The following is a 21,455-nucleotide window of genomic DNA, read 5'->3' as shown; positions in this document are numbered from 1 at the left end:
CAATATGCTATTTTATATATTAAAACATATTATCATTCCCTTGTAAGACCATAAAATCAGCAGCTAACAGAGGAAGGACAAACTCCTGGTGCTGCAAATGCATATAAAGCGGATAACTGTTAATCTAAATTCAGAAGAATCTCAGTAGAGTTAAATGCAGACTTTTGCAAGAAGAGAGCTTAATTTACTGTTTAGGATAAATCGGTAAATCTCACTATTCTTAGTCTGCCCAATGGAGGAAACTAAAACATATAAAAACTATATACCAGTATTAGCTACCACTGACAGCTACCAGTTAGATACCACTGATTAGCTACCGCAGTGTATACAACTTACATATCTAAGACTACATTTCCAAGAGTTCTTCTTTGAATGTAACTGGTAAAAGAAAAACAGCAGCATGGACAGTTTGGTTTTATTGGGTAAGTTTAATGTTCACGGCAAGCAAGAAAGGCCTTAAGAGTGTTTTGCTTCAGTTTTCAAGACAACCACCTCCCTACCCACCCACTTACATTTTTCAGAAATAATTCACTTTTTTTGCTCTGCCACAAAATTCTACAGAGACTGTAGTAAGTCGCTTCAATTTGAAGATGACAGCCTCCTCATAGCTAAATATTTCCCAATTTGAAGGCTTTGTGTAAACAAACCCCAAGTTTAAAACACTGACAGAAGCCACAATACAAATCAATTTCTAAATCCTTCTTTGCCAATTTCAATAATGCTTTCTTCCAGCACTTTTTATGCTTCATCTATCGATTTGTCTTTGTCTTCTGCAACAGAAGAAGCAAAATGAAGAAAGGATTTTGAAACGTTACCATTTTAACATCAGCAGTTATTCTAAGGACAATACCCCAGACTTTAGAATACAGCAGCTAATTTAAGTTTAAAAATAAATTACAACAAACCAAAATAGTTTCTATCAAAAATCTCACAACTGGGTAGAAAGTCTCCGGCAGTTCACTTTGCACAGTCTCTTTAAGACAGCATACAGGTAATTGTTTTTTAAAGTAAAGCTCAAAAAAAAAGAAACCTTAGCTATTTCAAGCAGGATCAATATCACCTAATGCAAAATGATAACTCGCAAAACTTTACCTTTTAGATGTTCCAATAGAGTCTCCACTGTTCTTGCCACAATTTTTGATATGACACTTAAAATTTTTATTGTTTTAAAAGCAATGGTTTCTGTAATATTCTCTAAAAATACCGGAGCACAAGCCCAAACAATATTAGGCTTATTTTATGAAAACACAAACAGCTCTGAATTGTGCCACCAGTGATAGGCTGAAGGAGCCAGAAGCTCTGGCAATCACTACTCTGGACAACTGCTACTTGGCATACAGAGTCTCTGCTGTTTTGCTGATAAACATCTTACACTTACTCTTCTCCATACCAGCCAGCATTGCTTCTTCAAGGCTAAGGTACTCATTTTAGCAGTCAAAGCTCAAAACAGATTAAAGATTTTCTTGCATACAGGATTAGAAATAAATTACATGCTGAAGAGGCACTTGAAGCAGTGAATTCTAATCACTGTATGTTACTTATACATTCCCAAAAACTTCAGAGCAATTCTAGCTTAAGACTTCATTTTATTGCTTAAGGAATTACAAAATACATTTGCCCGTGACACCTTTCATACTCTGATGTGAAAAAAAAAAAAAGGTGTTAACACTTAAGTTTGACTTAATAACCCAAACCGTTCTAAAGGCAGGCAAAGATATGACATCAGTTTAACTAATGTAGTGGCGTTAGTGCACAGTGGTCTAGGTTGGGACAGCACAGATCTATTGATAAGTTTATCAGAAAGGCTGGGAGAAAGCCTCAATTGCTTCAGACATGAAGTGAAGGCTGTGTTTCGGGAACACACACAATAACTATCAACAGGAGTATTATCATAACAGAGCAGACTGGGACGCCTGAACACTTGTTGGTTGGGGGACAAGAAAAGGAGAACATTCCCATGAATACCATTTACTTGTAACACTTTTGTACTTCAAGTAAGATTCCAACTGTGCTAGTGTTTCTCTTGCAATAAAAATGTATTTAACCCTTCTCAGAGATCACCCATTCTGCCACTGCTACAGCTAATACCTTTCTGTTAACTGCCCATTATTTATTTCACAATGAGTATTATGACAAAAAATGAAATCCGAATTCACCACCACACCAGAAAGCACTATCCTCCCACATGAACTTTCCTTTTTGTAAACACAACAGAAATCTCAGTCTTTAATAAAAAATATTTTCTCTCTGAAGCAGCAGGGTAATCTTGTCCTCCTACACATTTATGAACTTGCCAGAAGCATCCTTCCAATTAACTACAAGTTATGTGAATCTTCCCATAAAAGCACACAAATGCTGCTTTCACTGGCCATTCCACTGTGAGATGAATCTAAGTTTCTTTCTAATAAATACAGCCAACTACTCTGAACATATGAAATGAACACAGAATACATTATGGAATCAAACCCATAACTGACTCAGCTAAATTACTTAGAAGGGTTGTGTACATTCTCTAACATGAGACAAATCAGCTTGCTAAAGGACATGATGAACCACTACTGGTTCATCCACTAGTGAATTAATACAACTCTGCTACCGAAAATACCACTTGATGTGGCCATTAAGTAAACTGACAGGATCATAAGTGTGCCCCCAGAGTGTCCCACTGCAAACTGCAGAGAGAGAGGCCAGTCTTGATCCCAGCTACCCCAGCTTATTTTCTCAGAGACTTCAGTGCAGGTTTAGCACTAACCAGTTTCTCCTCTTCTCTCACAGAGCTCTGTAACTATAATGAAAACATCTTTCTACCCTATGTTTATCTCCACTGCCTATCTTCTACCCTTCACTGCCTACTGAATTAGCTAATCTACATGCAGCTCACATCTTACTGAGGCTCAAATGTAAAAAGTCACTTCCTCCGCAATTCCCTCTGCCACGCCACACATCCAAAATAAAAACTGGTGTCTTGTCTTACCACATTGACTGTACATGCTCTGGGGGGAAGAAATGAGAACAAAGACACTCCAACAACCCTGGCAAGGATCCATGCTCCATCCAGACACCACTTCAGGGTGCAGAGACTCACACTCTCCCAGGTGATTACAGCACAAAGTGGCATCAGAGAAAACTCTCACTTCCCAGCTGCTAAAGCTTTGCCCTTGCTTTGTGACACAAGTCACCTCAGAAAAACAGGAGACTGGATTTTCTGGGCCTCTGTCTGCCTCCAATGACTGCAGTTACAGAGTATCATATCAGAGCACAAGTTTTGGCCAACAAAACACATGCTGCCACTTGTTCAGTGCAGGAGCTGACCCTCACTTTCAAGTCATGTAATTTAGGCTGATGAGTTTTGACGAGTTCTTCCACAAATAGAAGTTTCAAGGCTTCTATACTTCATAAAAATGAGAAGTTGAACGTGAAGATCTTCTCTTACATGAATTACTGCTCTCTCCCACAAACAACACAAACAACAACAGCTTTCTCAGGCACAGTCAACAGAGCAAGTTTCGTCTATTGGATAAAACAAACCTTTTCACCTGTTTTTCTCTGAACTGAGTACTTTGAAGAGTTTTCTATTCCATCCTAATTCCTCCTGTGCCTCAAGATCTGTATAATTCTCTATGATCACTATCTTTAACAGTTGCTTTTGGTTTCCCTTCTACTTCCACTCTTCTTGAAGTAAGTATGGAGGATTTTGCAGTGGATACATAACTCTGTCATGCTAGAAACATTGACTTATCCTACTGGATGCTTGGGTTCATGCAGAGCCAACCTAAGCTGCCTGCAAAGCCACCTTTTTCTTGGACAAAGGACATACAAGAGCCTGCTCAACAAAAAAAAGGATCAACAAGAATGAACTTCAGGATAAGCTAAGCAAAGGTCTATGCCTGCTCAGGCTTGCAACCCAATGTGTGCAGTACAGCTCTAATTCTGTGACAGGCGGAGTTTGCCCTGTAAATGGAGTAAATGGAACAAATTTGCCCTGCCCTTCCTCCCTCATCTCCCACCACCACATGATGCAAAGGCACAAGAAAAAAAAAAAAAACAACAAAACTCCAAGCAGAGGATTAAGCACAAGATGTTATTTCCCAATAGTGATGTTTTGTGAGTTTTGTCTTGGATAAACTGGCAAACTGTTACCCACTGTTATTGCTTGGGACTTCTTTCAGGACTGCTAAGGTACAGTGCAAGGGGTAGCACTGAACCCCAAATGAAGGCTCCTTTCAGAGTAAAGCACACCCTCACTGGAAGGGGATGATGCAACCACAATTTAGGGCCATTTAATTCCTGAAAGAGAACCTCTATACTGGGACCCAATGTCCTTTAATTTAGCCACATTATCCTCCTACCATTATAGTATTCATCTCAACGTTCCTGTAAATTCCCCTGGAGAAGGGCCCTTAATGAAGAAATCATCTACCTTAAGGCTATGTAAATAGCTTATATTTACATCACTTTCTTGGCAACACTGGCAGGTCAGACATAAAACACTGTATTTCCCCAAAATGGGGAAAATGTGCTATGACAAGCACCAATGCTGAAAGAGAGCTTTTAGGAGGTTGCTAATGGTGTATTTTTCCTGTCAGAGTATGTTGTGCTTTATTTTTTAAGAAAATAATCAAGCAACTTTGCACTAAAAATAAAAAACAGTTCTGCAATGAAAACAAAGTAAAAAATGAGTTTTCCTGTTTATCTAAAATGTTACCACTGAAAGCCTTATTGTGTGGTTAAATGACATAATTACGCATGATTTCCAAAAAACCCACAAAATGGTCAGCATTTTTTCTACCCACAGAATTTCAGTAAGAATGTCACACTACCAAGGCATTTTTACATCCACACTGTTTAAATTAATGGTACAGCAGGATACATATGTGCAAAATACAGAAGAAATAAATTGCTTTTACACCACTTAAAGTATCTGAAGACGTTTAACTTTCTTGAACTAAAAATCTAGATTTATTGTTCTCATTTACTTGGCCCAGCAGTCCTAACTTAATGTATGAAACCAAGTGGGTCTCATTCCTTGCAAAGCACATGCATTTCCCACATCTAAAACAGCTGGCACAGATATGAATATTTGGGATCATATGGCTTAAACACAGTTCTCCTTCTCCAGCAGGAAACTATCTTTTACCCTACACAGAAGAATGACTGATTTCAAGCCTGTTTCCAGTCTACATCCTTAAGACCAAAAGAAATGTGTTATTAACTCTGGTAATTGAACTTTTCTTATTAAAAAAAAAATCAGGAAAAGGGCACTCACCAGAGAGGGCAGCTTAAGCAGTACCAGTAATCCAGCACCCTGATTAAACTGAACTGTGCTCTAACAGCACAAAATACAACACTGCACAAATAAAGAGAAACTCAACCAGAGCTCCAAATTCAAATCCAATTTGGTTCTGGTGCTGACAATAAAAACAGCAGCAGAATACTGACATTTCAGATCTTCACCGCACCTCCAGGTGTTTACATGTAGCTGCAATCCTCAAGTTTTCATTATTTCTTAGTTCATGTTTGGCAGTAACGTGGCAAGACTTCAGTGCATTAAATATTGTGAATCTGTATTAAATCAGCTGCTGTTCTGCCACCTCCAGCAGGTTTCTGTAATCCTTGAAAGATTCAGCTACTTGCTGACTTCCCTTTCTCAACTTAGGCAAAAGACCAATTCTAAATACAGAACGTATTTCCGAGGCCAGAAACATTTTGAAGGCGTATTATGGGAAAGGATCATACTTAAGAATGAGGCAATGAACACTCAACATTAACAACCGAATAACAGTTGCTTCAAAAACCTAAGTACCCCAAAATTAACACTCTAAAAAAAAAAAAGTAAAATGAACTGGACTGAACTAAAATGAGCAGAAGAGATTCTCAACTGGCTGAAACAGAACTGCATCCATTTTCAAAGAGAACATAATCAGAGTCTGCAACATAAAAAAAAACAAGCTGCAGACAAGAAGTAGTGACTTATTTCCTGTTAACTATGCATCATATGTTTTGCTTATGGCTTGAACACACCTCTTCAACAAACATTCTTATCTGCTAGATAAATGCAAAACTAATGCCGGTTCAGATGCCATTAAACAAATAATGTTTTACAGTATGGAAGTATTTTATGGTTTGAGCTTTTTGAAAGAAAAAATAAACACAGTTCTTCCTGTCACACATAAATAATTTACAGGTCTTTTTACACACCCAATGAAAACACAACCATGTTCCTAACAAAACAAACACACACCACAAACAAGCAAACAAGTAACAACCAAAAAACCCCACTATTATTTAGGACTACTTCAGGTTTTATCCAACCAAGCAGATGACCAAAAGAACCACTGAAGAGACCGTGAAGCCAAGTCACACTGCACTGAGGAATTTGGCGTAGGCACATTTCCTTACAGAAACCTCAGTCAGGTTCAAACATACCTTCCAGATTAGACAAAAAAGGAATGCAACATGCCACCTGTCCCATAAAAAAAAGCCCATTAATAGTTTTGTACTAACCCCATCCTTTCGGAGCATTCATCTGAAGATCACAGAGCGCCACATTTTAAACAGCAAGCAAAACATGAAAAATTTAACCAGTTTCTCCCATTAATTTCTTTCCACAGGAACCCTGTGCCTCCAATCTCCAGAAACTACAATTCATGTGTATGAGAACTGAAAATATTTTCATAAGCAACAGGTCCTGCAAGACAATAATGAACAAAATCCCAGCTCAGAGTTGTACATTCCTAACTTTCCTATTTATATGCTGTATTAATCACTTAATTCCTATGCAACATAGTGAAATAAACAGCTCCTAAATGCAAAGGCTTCTTCTGTACACACAGAGCACTGAACTGTGCCCACTGCTTCAGGGAATGGACACAAACCAGCAAGACTCCACATACCTATGCCTACACCAGAGGAGTAGAGGGACACGCCACAAGGCAAAGGGACTCTTGCAGTCTAACCACTGCAATATGTCCACATCAGACTTTAGAATAGTGCTCTGGAGTCTGGTAAAAACCATAATTAAATCATGCACATAACAGAACTGGAAATTCTTAAACAGTGAAACTACTCAACTAAGCTTCTTCAAGCCCAGTTTTGTCAGAATTTGATTAGCATTTTGCATGCCATGTTCTTAGACAAAATAGGGAAAAACAGGTCAGAAAAATATTACATATTTCTTCAGTGCTGCCATAAATGTAATTTTGTATGCATTGAGTCCTCCGCATCTTCCTCAGCAGCTACACATAGTGGAGAGCAGAAGGGTGGGACAATAAAATATTTTTCCATTAGTCCTGCTCATGCAGGCTTTACTACAATAGTAACACAAATTAAAAACTGCCTACAGGAAATGGGGGGGGGGGGAAGGTCTAGCTTAACAACTGAGTTCAAGAAATAACCCTCACTTTCAGTCACTAGGGCAGGGTAAGATACAGCCCAGCATCCTTAAGAATCATTGGTAATTCTTATTTTCTTAAATACTAATTTAATAGTGTCACTGAAAGTCATTAGTCTTGTATCAGCATTTAGTAGTTTGTTAATAACAAGAACTGTGCAGGATGCTCAACAGAGCATGTCCAGGAGAGGTATCTCTCAGTATATGGTCCAACTTCCCATCCCGAACCTTCCAGCAAGGGTACAGTATCCTTTTCAGTCCATTTCCTAGGACTTTCTATTAAGTCAAGCTGTAAGAACTCATAACTTCTCTTACCTTTGCTATTTAAACTAAATGGATAAATAAAGTTACCATATTTTTGTCTTCAGGCTGCACACACATGTTCTGTATGGTACATAGACACATACTTTCTGCTGGAACACAGACGTTACTGAAACTGTGTTTGTACGATTTTTAAATAAAATTTAAAAAATTTAAAAAAAGAAAAAAAACATCCTAAACTTGGCTATTGCTTCACTTGGGAGAATTCTCCACTCAGCACTTGAAAAGAGAAAAAGCTTCACTTTTCACCTTGCTTTGTGTGCTCATCCACATATATAGGCCAATCCATGTTAGAAACCTGGCTAGTCAAAACAGTATCCAGAGTACTGTAAATCTGTAACACACAGTAGGATAAATTAGTTGGGTTTAAGAAGTAAAGGTGCCCTCATAAAATTTGTCAAGTATTTGATCTGCACAGCCTCATGCTTAACTAGCCTGTTCAGCTATTTTAAAAAGTGAAAGTTCTATTTTAAGACTATCAGAATTACGCTCTAGCCTTTAAAACCCCATTTAATCCCAATTATGACTAAACATCAAACATCCCACAAATACTAAAACAAGAAAGGAATTTTAATGAGAAAACAATCAAGAACTTAAAGTAGACCTAAGGAATCCATTAAAGTTTTTTGGGTTTGTTTTTTGTCTAAAGGAAATGGTGCAAACTGCCCTTGCGATCCCAACGTTCTCAAGATTGCAATCTGAAGGCCCCCTTAAATGCCATGCCTTAAAAGGCAAAAAGAGTCTAGACATACTGGTAAAACAGAACATTAAAAAAATAGATGTAGGCCAGAACATTAAAGAGCACTGCCAGCTGTACTGGGAAATGCACAAAACCTTCAAGCCCAGCTTGCTGTTTAGACTATTTTAGAAGCCTTATACAGTAGTATCTCATCCAAAATAGAAAAGAGCCCACAAACGTCCATTGCATAACAGCAAATCCACCAACTCAAGAGCAGATCTGCCTGAAGACTGCAAACAAACTTGGCACACTGCAAACAGAGGACTATAAAATGTTGTTAACAGCACACAAGCCATAAGGCTCTGGCAACACCATCTTCGCCTTCTCTACCACTATTACTGTACTGCCATGAACTAAACATACTGAACATCCCAAAGACTTATGACACTATCCGGGAATTCTAGAAGACCACTTATTCCAAACAGTAAAAGATATGAATGCTTCATTAAAGATTTCCTCTACACTGTTGTGAATGCTCCATCCCTGGTGGTGTTCAAGGCCAGGCTGGACAGAGCCTTGGGTGACATGGTTTAGAGTGAGGTGTCTCTGCCCATGGCAGGGGGGTTGAAACTTGATGATCTTAAGGTCCTTTCCAACCCTAACTGTTCTATGATTCTATTAGATAGGAAGTTTCTAAGCATTAAATGCAACCAGTTTCTTCTAAAAGAAACTAGTTGTATGATCAAACAACTAATTAATTTGTTCACAACATTAAAATGGCAATATCAGTTCCTAGCATGAAAATAATTTCATAAGACCAGTTACTGAAGGCTATTAAACACTTGCAGAACTGAAGTATTTTGTAATATTCACAACTGTGCTTGCTGCTTTCTTGCATGAACATTTTGGTTAAGGATGTACAAAAGTACAGAAAATTAATAATAGGGGAATGCCTGTAGTCAATTCATAAAATAAGCTCACACAAAGATGATAGAGCTGTTATGTAGCACTGGTAAATTTACAGCATTCTAAAAGTGTTTAGCTTCAATATTTAGCTTAAATGAAAGCTACAGCAGAATATTACCATACACAACTCCAGGTCTAAGCACAGGACATGTTTCTACATACCAGGCATATGGCTGCTGTGCTTTTAAGCTATGCTGTAATGAAGGGAACTATCACAGACAAATTCAGCTCACTTGCAAGCTAAACACACTGTGAACATACATACAAGAAGAAAATGTAAAGAAGTGCCTTGAACAATACATTATCCAAGCATCAACACCTGAACATCAAGTGACATATTAAAAAAAGTTTAACTGCAGACAATACTGAAGACACTTGTTTGGGTAAAAATACATCATATTCTCCCACAAGCTAAGGCATTAAATACCAATTTAACCTGCACAGAGCGAGATTAAAACATTAAGTTACTCTGCTTACTTGAAACCACACTTCAGGCATCATGTCATTCCAGTACCATACTGCAGGGGGAGCAATTTCACCCTGGACATGTATTATATAAAACAGTGCTTAAGATCTGTCACAGCAAAGGCTGCATTACTTGATTCCTGCTGCCGCATACCGTGTGTGGGTTTCTCAGCTAGCATGAAAGAGCCTCCCTCTTTGCAAACAGTATTTTTGACCCATCTTTCTTCTACTCATGGTTGTATGTCCTTACACCTAGTCTACATCGGGTTAGTGTTACCCAGCTTTTGTTTTCCTCCTCCCATATTTGGAAGAGCTAATGGCGTACGTTTCAGAGAAACTCGAACATCACTTCCATGGTTTTGAAGCAACTGACTACATAAACCATCTGAGAATTATTTAAAAAATAAAAATCAGAATGTATAGATATTTTAATCCAGCTCTAATTTACAAGTAGCGAGTACGACCACTGCAGAGCAACAGCAGGTGATGCGCTATTAAGACATCTATTAATTGCATGTCTAGTCCTCTTGCATATAAAATTTCGGTACAAAATGATTCATTGACGTTTTGAAGCAAGGCAGGTATTTCTGAAATGCAATTTTGAGCACAGGATGACAAGGTGTGAAAGCTGACAGGACAAAATGATGCATTAACTTGCAACAGAAATACGAAGTTCCTCCTATAGTTATGATGTTACAAGAATAACACCTCTTAAATGGTTAGTCCTCCTTGACTTCTTATCGCAAGATGATAATTAAATAACTAGGGAGACTCATCAAGAAAAGACATTACCATCCTTATCACAGAGATTATAGAAATTTCTTCTGAAAGCAGAAGCTAAAACTACCGACCATCTAAGCGAGAAATACGTAACAGGAATTTGTAGTTTACTGACAGAAAAACACAGCCATGGCCAGATGGTATCTAGAGACACCATGAACAAGACCAAAACCCATTCACGTTTGTCTGGGAAGACAACCACCGTCCTTTCTTTAACTGCACACAGAAACAATGGAAAGCAAGGCTAAACAGAGTTATTTCATCATTCTTCCCTCTACAGTAAATGTCAGTATAAAAATATCACCACACAGCAATGCAGATCTACAACCTTTAAAGAAAAACCTTTCCAAAGAGAAATCAGGAATCTGAGACACTGAAGAAACATGGTTTACCTAAAGAGGACTTCTTAAGCATATCTGTGTACTACACACTCGTTCCTTTAAATACAGTATTGCAACAGTTTTTTTCTAAGACCAGATGTCAAAGATCACCAGTCTCCACTACCATTTTTAACATCTTCTGAACAAGCAGCTACAAACACCACTGAGAATCAAAGCCCAATATACAACACACAAAGTCACAAGGATTTCTCACATAGACACACTGTTTGGAAATAAGTAGGGATAATACAGTTTATCACAGATTGATTATAAATTACCAATGCAATCCTAGGATGAGTTATCTTCAGCTGAGGGTTGAAAAGTGGCATTTCATATACACTGAAATGTGTGTCACCTACTACTTGGGTTGTGCCTACTGAGAAGCTATTACCTCAGTCAGATGAGCTGCTAGACGGTCCCAACACTACAGAGCCCTTACTAGTAGAGCACAAAACAATTCTGTCTTGACTTGTGCAGGAACATGAAGGCTGGCTAAGAACAGACAGCTGTTTCAAAGTGCATGAAGGAGTAAGAAGCAGGTATGGAAAGTGACAACGTTAACACTAGGACAAACAGCCACAAATCTGCCAGAATTAAGTTCACACCAGAAACAAGGAACAGTTCTGTACCCCTGAAGTGCAGAACAGATAAACAAAATCTAACTTTAAAATTAAATTATCGCTTCTGGCAAAAACCATCCGCTACAGGGCTGCCTGTGACACCAAAGCTGCCTTAGAGAGCTCAGATGTCTCCTGCAGTGGTCTCTGCTTCTCACTAAGACCACTGAATGATTTACATAAGGATAACCTGACCACTGTGGAATCACAGAATCATAGAATAGTTAGGGTTGAAAAGGACATTAAGATCATCAAGTTCCAACCCCCCTGCCATGGGCAGGGACACCACGCTCTAAACCGTACCACCCAAGGACTCTTCCAACCTGGCCTTGAACACTGCCAGGGATGGAGCATTCACAACCTCCCTGGACAACCAATTCCAGTGCCTCACCACCCTAACAGGAAAGAACTTCCTCCTTATATCCAATCTAAACTTCACCTGTTTAAGTTTTAACCCATTACCCCTTGTCCTATCACTACAGTCTGTAATGAAGAGTCCATCCCCAGCATCCCTATAGGCCCCCTTCAGATACTAGAAGGCTCCTATGAGGTCTCCACGCAGCCTTCTCTTCTCCAGGCTGAACAGCCATAACCTTCTCAGCCGATCTTCATACGGGAGGTGCTCCAGGCCCCTGATCATTCTCGTGGCCTCCTCTGGACTTCTTCCAACAGTTCCATGTCCTTTTTATGTTGAGGACACCAGAACTGCACACAATACTCCAAGTGAGGTCTCACAAGAGCAGAATAAAGTGGCAAGATCACCTCCTTCAACCTGCTGGTCACGCTCCTTTTGATGCAGCCCAGGATACAGTTGGTTTTCTGGGCTGCAAGCACACACTGAAGCCGGCTCATGTTCATTTTCTCATCGACCAGCACCCCCAAGTCCTTCTCCGCAGGGCTGCTCTGAATCTCTTCTCTGCCCAACCTGCAGCTGTGCCTGGGATTGCTCCGACCCAGGTGTAGGACCTTGCACTTGGCATGGTTAAACTTCATGAGGTTGGCATCAGCCCACCTCACAAGCGTGGCAAGGTCCCTCTGGATGGCATTCCTTCCCTCCAGCGTATCAACTGAACCACACAGCTTGGTGTCATCGGCAAACTTGCTGAGGGCGCACTCAATCCCACTGTCCATGTCAGCGACGAAGATGTTAAACAAGACCGGTCCCAACACCGATCCCTGAGGGACACCACTCGTAACTGGTCTCCAAACGGACATTGAGCCATTGACCACAACTCTTTGTGTGCTGTCCTCCAGCCAGTTCTTTATCCACCGACTGGTCCATCCATCAAATCAATGTCTCTTCAATTTAGAGACAAGAATGTCCTGTGGGACAGTGTCGAACGCTTTACACAAATCCAGGTAGATGACATCAACTGCTATACCCTGTCCATCAGTTCTGTAGCTCCATTATAAAAGGCCACCAAATTGGTCAGGCAGGATTTCCCATTGGTGAAGTCATGCTGGCTGTCACCAAGCACCTTGCTGTTTTTCATGTGCCTTAGCATGCCTTCCAGGAGAATCTGCTCCAAGATTTTGCTAGGCACAGAGGTGAGACTGACTGCTCTGTAATTTCCCGGGTCATCCATTTTCCATTTACCTTTTTCCAGTCGTCGGGAACTTCACCTGACTGCCATGATTTTTCAAATATGATGGCCAGCGGCTTAGCAACTTCATTTGCTAAGGAATGACCTTACCAGGCCGAGAACTTCCACCACTGACCTCTGCTAGGTACAGTCTAGTTTTCTGTAGCTTAGTTAACACCCCATTTACATAAAAATGAACTTTACAGTAACTATCAATTTCTTCACGTCACACTCAGTGTCCAACTGGTAACTTCTATGGTTTACAGAATGACAACTGTCTGGAAAGCATCGGCTCCTCACTCCAACACGAAAGTTGCAGATGAGGAGTCACACTGCTGCAAACACAGCAGATGAGGAGTCATGCTGCTGTGCAGCTGCACAAGAGTACTGCAAAGAGACCCAGTAAGGATTGGGGAAGTTAGACATGTAAGATGTGACACACTGGACTGCAATCACAATGCAACGTTGAGCTGAAGGCACAAGAAGGCAGCAGTAACTGAATATGAGATACCTGAACACCTCATGACTTACCAACTGGATTCTAATAGTTAGCAGTTACCTTACTTTATGGAACATTAATGTTATTACTCTAATTTCTTAATGGGAATTCTCAACAGTCTTATTAGCCATGTAGGTGTGTATTACAGGCTTTCTGAATATTGTTTTCTTCATTACAGTAGATCCTGATAGCAATGAATTTTACTGTATTCCTGGCCTTAATCAATTTCTGGATCTGGAAACATGTAATGACAGTAAGTTTCCAACACTCAGCTACTCTCCACCAACGAAGATGGAACTTTTTATTCTGAAAATTGTGAACATATGAACTGCTATTCCCACTAGATTTCATTTCTCTCAAAATCTTGCCTCCACTAATGGGCAATAGCATATGCTATAGAGAAGACTACGAGAGTAAACATGCAGTGATGCTTCCCAGTACAGTCATCAACAACTTGTAGCTCAGAGACCTCCCAAGCAGAAGTATTATCTTCTTTAAAAGGAATCTCTGATGGATTTTTGTAGCATTTGGAATAGACACATACAGAAAAGAAAGTCTAGAGCTGCTTGATCCACAGAGGCTGTCACTAATCACCACAAACACCACCTGCTTTTAAGCTAGCACGCAGTAAGGTTTTTCTGACACTTGCTCGCTCCTTCTATCAGAAGGTTGCTCTGTGATCTTACTGCTCCAGTTAAAACCACTCCTGTCTACCACCAGTATCACAAGAACTGATCGGGAAAAATTTTCACATCAGCTGTTAGAGGTGAGAGATGTTACTCTAAATAAAGTGCCTGTGAAAACCTGGCATCAGGTGAGAACCAAGAAGGCTCCCAATAGGATCCTGCTTTGTTTCCTTCCCACTCACCTGGAGGCCTGATGAACTGCTCACCCGAAGCTACGATTTCCAAAGAAAAAGAAAAACAGAGAGCAAGCAGTCACAACTCAACATGGGAATTTCAGCAGGAAATACACATCTATACCCAACTTAATGATAGTAAGAGCCTTGAAGGTGCAGAATTGTAACAGTCAAGGAAAAATAATAATGCATTTAGAAAAGCTGATGAGAAAAATAAAGTCAGGAGGAAAAAAAACAAGCAATCTCATCTACAGAGAAACTATTTCCAGTGAAGAGGTGGTACCTGCACCAGCCTGTCTCTTCAGGATGACAGCAATGCCTCCCCCCTGATTCCTCACTTAGTAAACACCTTCCTTCAGCAAGGACACTCAAAAAGGAGAGACTCTCCGTAAGAAATTCAAGGGAATGAGGGAAAAAAGTACTGAAGTGAAACGAATCATTTGACGATGTCCATAGGAAAGTTTTCCAGGGATATCTGATTATTGTACAATAATCTCCATGGGAAGCATTAAAGCCCCTGAAAGCATGAGAAACACAAAATCATGCCAGAGAGTAATGAAAATAAACTCCAAGCTTTTCTGCTCTGGTCTCCAAGGGCAGCTATCTGATCTTTCACATGTGCCATAAGGCAAGGTACTGCTCCATCTAAATGCTAGGAAGTCAGCTGAGACAATTTCTACATAGATTTCAACTTCCCAAAGGAAAAGCATTTCTTTGGTTAGTACACACACATACTGGCTTGCAAGTTCAAACCCTCATTATAAAAAGGCACAACAGCAAACACGATAGCTCCGCACTACTGTACAACCTTCCCTCCTATACCACCTACTTCCCACCTGCCTGACGATACCCTGTCAAGGTGTCCCGGCCACCCCAGCAGCCCTGAACACTCCTTTCCTGATACAATACAACATGCACTATCTTCCTTCCTTCGAGATTCTTCCTTAAAGAGGCGTACAGCTGCAGCCCCAGTTACAGCAGATGTTCCCTCAGAGATCCAAATTAACACACAGACAACTTTTTCAACAGAGCAGTAATTCACAGGCGAAAGAGCTACTTTCCAAGAAGCTCACTCACCTACCAGCACAACTTCCAAAAAGAGGAAAATCAGTTCAACACTAAGATGCTCCATACAGGGCCTTTTTAGTACTTCCTTGCTGTTCCTCATATTGATACTACTGACCATTAGCAGGCAGACATATGCACTACATAACTGTTCAATTTAACCATGAATATGAATAAGCCCTAAATAGTAAAACATAGTTTTATTAGTTTGCATACCCAACTGAAAAATAACTAAAACCCATACTGCTACGCAAATCCTTCTGGGAGTCCAGGGAAAGAAAACTAGACTCACAAATAAGCTGCCCAATAATATACATTAATTGGTTATAACAATTCATGTATTAGGTCAGAGCCCCTTTAAAGGGCAATTTAGGGCATATTCTCTTGAAATGTTAAGAAATATGAATTAAAACTATTCTCCCCTGTAGCAGGACTTTAATTACCACATGCCAAAAATGTCGTACTGCTCTCCCTCTTCTAACAATTCCTGTAACACTATTCTGAATAAAGACAAATCTACCACAAAAAATAATAAAGCTCTACAATCACTTTTTCAGTTACATGGTTTGGGGTTTTTTTTCCATGTTCCCTGGTCCTTCGAATCTGAATGGGCATTGAGAAGATCCTTTTAAGCCACATCAGTTCACACAATCACCCTTCACACACAGCACTAGGAACTAATTTGCAGGAAGTCCTTCAACTGAAGATTAGAATAAACAGCAATGTTTGTCTTGAGCTGATACTTTTGTCTGCCAATCATGTATGTATTTTAAGACAAATCCTAATGCTAAATGAGCACAGACCTTGCAATTTTTCCTGTAGCATTCTTTTTACTAGAATATGTTTAGAGACCTTATATCTAAATCGGTACTTGTCTTTTTTAAGTTTTCTTGTGTGCAACAAAGGGTGCAACAAATGAGTTCCTCCTTGGTTTTAAGAGCTAGATTTCTGTACTATGGCCTTTGACATATTTTAGTGCCTACAGTACTTCTGTAAAGATATTATTAAACATGATTATTAAAATAACAATACCTGGCAAATAAGCAAATTAAGTACACTGCAGAATGTGTTCTTTCTTTTCCTAAATTGCTCAGTTTTCCATTGGCTTACAAAATTCAGCAGCCTGCTGTACCAGTAATTACCATGAACTGGAGCTTCTTTCAAGTACAACTATGCAGAAACTAAATGTGCCAGGATGATACACAGTCTTCCACCTAATACTAGCTAATTTAATTCCTGTTAGCTTTTCATTCATATTAGCTTCTGGCCTACTGGATTCATACACTCCATAGAAACCACATGCAATAGCTCAGATCCCTCTTTTTAATAAGGCGCAAAACATTACTCAGCTCCCCCGAAGATACTAATATGCAATCATACACCTTTCTATCAATGTCCTGGAAATAGCAACATCTTTGTTTAACAGACAAGAAAACTCCTGTACCTGTAACCCCAGTATAGTGTGGGTTTCCCCCATCACTCTTTGCAATGCTTAAAAACTTAAGAGGTGTACTCCACATTATCTTTGGAACTCGTTCCAAGCAAATCAGTTTAACAATATAGGATTCACTTACTCATCATCCGTAATCACTCATTTTAATTACAAGCTTTTAATGTGACTTGCCACAATTATCAGTGTACTACAGAAAGGATCAGGAGCAGAACAGAAACAAAAAACCCGAGGGCAGATTTTTTCACATTAGGCAGCACCACCCCAGGATTTCTACCACATGGGCAGTTTTTAACAGTTCCAAGACAGGTAGATGTTGCACAATGATGACAGGTTCTTTGGCTTCAGTCCTGAAAACACATAACACAAGTACAGCTATTCCCTGTACAACTGTTCCCTGTTGTTAAGACTACTCAGGTAACACACTCATTGCTACCACTTGCAGACTTGATTCTATTCTACACTGAGGAGATGAGAAGGAACCAAATGGCACTTCCAAACACTGGATTCTACTGGGTATTCTTAAAAAACCTATCACATATTCATCATCACAGCCCTCTGTGAACTTGTGTCACTGCTGAACCTAGGATACTTTGAATGCATTTTACATGAAACCTGTATGTGCAACCTTTGTCTCATACTAACCAGTAGCAATTTTAAATGCTGAAGTTAAACATAAGAAATACCGAAATGTTTCTGTCCTCAAAGAACTCATCCGTTTTAAGGGAAAACCATCTGTAGTACTCTGTGAGAAACTACTTAAAAATTTATTTCAAACTTACTGTCATTTTCATGAAACACCCATTTTAAAATAGCCTGAAAGACACATCTGTTGATTAAAAATATACATTAGCATCACAGTGACTTAGAAAATGGATCGATGAGGACAAACATCAGCATCATCACCAGAATAAAAACAAAGAAAACCCTTAGGTGTCACTACACACATTTATCTGTTGTGATGCTCCAAGACTTGCACCGACTTCATAAAACTCAGCAGTTTAGCTGTACATCAACAAATACAGCTCACAGCCTGTTTCAGAGCAGAAAAACACGGGTTTGGGGTTGTTCTGCCGTACTGTGCTTTTCCCCAGAGGCTCTTTTCCTCTCCTCTGTGCGCTTCAACACAGGACACCGCTGCGCAGACCAGAGCAGCCCAAGGGGTGGACCCGTCAGCGAGCTCCACCGCGGGGCAGCAGCAGGGACCCCTCACACACCAGGAACCGGGGCACCTCCAGCCACAGCCGCGCCACTCTCCAACGCCTCTACGGTAGATCATCGACGTGAACCCACAGTTAACACTGAAACTGAAGCATTTACATACTGGTAAGTTGGCTTTTTCTTTTTAACCTCCACAGACGGTGCAGTGATGGAGTTCTCCGAACACCCGTGACCACGGGCACGGGCAGGCCCTGGCACGCACGCTGAGGCAAAATCCGTTCCTAAACGCCACCGACACAGCGGAACGCCCCTGCAAAACCCACCGTAATGGAGTCCTGACCCGGGCCGTTTCCCGCTGCAAGGGCAACCCGCACCACCTGACCCGGCAAGCCCGGGCCAACCTCGAGCCCCCACAGACCCAGCACAGCTTCCCCAGCGCCGGGGACGGCGGCGGGGAAGCACGACGGGAGCCAGGAGGGCTCCCGGCATCGGCCCGACCCGGCCCCGCGCACCCCGTGGGTGACACCGCGCTCCCGGCGGCCTGAAATGGAGGACGCTGGGCCGCGGCCAGCGCCACTCCCGCAGGTACGCACCTCGCCGGCCCCACCGCCGCGGGAGCCTTTCCTCCGCTCCCCGCCCTTACCGGTGCGGGGGAAGGAGCCCCGCCGGGCGCCCCGGGTCCTCTCCCCGCCCGTGGTACCTACCACCTCGGCCAGCTTGATCTTGCCGAAGGTGCCCCGCAGGTAGTCCAGGTCGCAGCGGAGGCCGCCGAGCCCCCGGCGCTGGCTGACGGGCTCCGTAGTGGGCTGGTAGGGACTGCTGGTCCCCGAGATCATAGAGGTGCTGGACGCCTCGCCATCGAAGCCCTCCAAGTCATCGCCGTTCCTCATGGTACCGGTGGGACAGGGGCCGGGGCCGCCGAGCTTCTGAGGGGATGGCCGCAGAGCTCCGGCCCGCTCCGAGCCGCGCCTCCCTTACCTAGCGGAGCGCCGGCTGCATGGCTATCCCCGTCCCCGCGTCAGGCGGAGCGGTGCGGGGACAGCGAGGGCAGCATGGTGCGGTGCGAGGAGGAGAGCTCCCTGCGCCCCGCCGCTCGGGGGCGCACTCTCCCCGCACAGGGGCTTAGAAGGAGCCGCCGTGCCCCGGGCCGCAGCGGCGCCTCCGGGCAGGACTGGAGCTGAGGCAGGCACCAGGGCACCGTTGTCGCCCGCACCCCGCGGTTCAGTCCGGTCCAGGCAGAGACAACTCTGCCCCGCTCCCCTCCGCTCCGACCGGGACCGCTGCCGCCGCCGCTCCTCCCCTTGCGCTCAGCGGAAAGGGCGGGGAGAGCCCGCCCCGCCGGGCGCGCCGACACCGGGCGGTGCCTCCACCGGCCAGCGCCCGCCCGCCCCTCCCCGCCCTGCGGCCGGCACCTGCCCCCCCCCCCGCCCCGCCCGGCGCAGGGACACTGCGCTCGGAGGGCGGCGGGGCTCGGCTGATGGCGCCCGGGGTGGTGGCTCTCGGGACGGCGTCAGCGCGGGTTTGGAAAGGCCGGCAGTGCGGGGGTCAGTGAGTATGGCTGCGGGAGCGGCTGGGAGAGCCGAGGCTGTGCTGCCTGGAGAAGAGAAGGTTCCGGGGGACCTTGCCGCAGCCTTTCGGTTCTTAAAATAAGCCTATAGGAAAGATAAGGAGAGACTGATTAGCAGGACCTATAGCAATAGGACGAGGGGTGATGGTTTTAAGCTAAAAGAGGGGAGGCTCAGGCTGGACATGAGGAAAGAATTCTTTACAATGATCCTGGCACCGTTGCCCAGAGAGGTGGTGGATGAACCATCCCTGGCGACATTCAAGGCCAGAGTGGATGTGGTTCTGGACAACCTGAGCCAGTTGAAGAAGCCCCTGCTCTTCTGGGGTTGGAACTGGATAAATTTTGAGGGTCCCTTCTGACCCAAACGATTCTGTGATACTGACATTTTAAAGTGTGGTCATAGCTCAGGATTAGTACCTTGAGACACCCAAAGCAGTTAACACCACTCAGGATTACACCTTGAAGCTGTTAGAATGCTGCAGCCACAGTATTTTGAACATTGGAAACCCCAGGGTATTCTTCCACAAGTGTTAGAAGAGTTCAAAGTGTAATTTTCAGTAGTGAATGGTTTGCTTTGACAGGGTCTGGACCTCTTTTGGGGGACACTTTTGTTGTGTCACCATAAATAAGGAGAAATCACAACATAATTTGGCAAACACAGGTGTGTCAAATGCAGCAGCAGAAGTTTTTACTTGAGGAGAGCCAGGCAGGCTGCTCTGCAACACCTCCCGAGTTGAAATTCAGGTGTTCGGTGTTGCATCCTGTGATGTACCAGCTTTATCTGCCAGATCCCAGCTCTTCTTTCATGGACAGTCTGCCCCATTTTCTCTTATTTCACATTACCAATACAGGACTTTCACATGCATTATTCTTCCAGCATCTTCCTCTGACCTCCAAGAGTCTTTCTTACTGGTACAGTTTTCCCTTTTCCATTAACACTATGGGTTATCAACCTTGGGGTTGATTTCCTTTCCAGTTATCTTTGTGTTTTGCTTCATTTCTCCCTTTCAGTTCCCTTGAAAACCCTTTAATCCTTCTTTTTGAGGGTTCTGCCCTGTACCATGCGAATTTTCATTTCAAGATATTTTTCTTCTTTAGCCAGTGTATAAATCAAACACAGGAAGCAAGGCCAAAGAGACAGACTCAGAGAGCACATCAGCAAAAGATTCAGGGGTTTAACTGGAGACACAGTTCAGAGCTTGCAGGCAAGAGAAAGCTTCTTAGCTTCACTGCTACACCCGGCTGCTGCAAGAGACCAATATTCTCCAGTGAGATGAAGAGTTTGGGAACATGCCTAAGAAAACACAGACATTGCCCTTTGGTGAAGAGCAAATGGCAGGCAAATGAAAACCTGAGCAGGGTGTGAAGGATGGTAACTCTTGCTTGGGTCACATGAAACTAACCTAACAATCCAAAACTATAAACAAAAGGGAAAAGTCCTGTGCTGGCACAGGACTGGCCATGATGGGCTGGCAGGTTTGCAGTCTTATTTCAGTTCTTGTATGACTCTGGGGAAACCAGAAGCCTCACAAAGGTCCTTTTCTTGCAGGAAAATCACATGTAGGTGATGGCCACTTCCAAGAGATTCTCTGGATTCTTTTTAACTGAAGGCTCCACAGCTCTTTGGGGATCACAGGTTACCCACATTCACCTATAGAGACATGTTTTGAGGG

General features: G+C 42.5%; 1 protein-coding gene across 1 annotated transcript in view; it reads right to left on the bottom strand.

The window, feature by feature from the left end:
* The window catches only part of CMTM4 (CKLF like MARVEL transmembrane domain containing 4), a 31,820-nt gene extending 12,392 nt beyond the window's left edge, over positions 1-19,428 (bottom strand). The window contains exon 1 of the mRNA XM_061345960.1: positions 18,920-19,428. Coding sequence (XP_061201944.1) covers positions 18,920-19,105 — 186 coding nt within the window. The 5' untranslated portion in view covers positions 19,106-19,428. The remainder of the gene's footprint in view (positions 1-18,919) is intronic.
* Between the last annotated feature and the right edge of the window lie 2,027 nt (positions 19,429-21,455).

This window comes from Neopsephotus bourkii, unplaced genomic scaffold, assembly GCF_033783945.1.
Source record: "Neopsephotus bourkii isolate Nb327-2 ecotype Australia unplaced genomic scaffold, CSIRO-AGI_Nbou_v1 NB_245, whole genome shotgun sequence".
NCBI classification, from domain to species: Eukaryota; Metazoa; Chordata; class Aves; order Psittaciformes; family Psittacidae; genus Neopsephotus; species Neopsephotus bourkii.
Note: the sequence above shows the minus strand (reverse complement) of the source record. Positions and strands in the feature narration are given on the sequence as shown.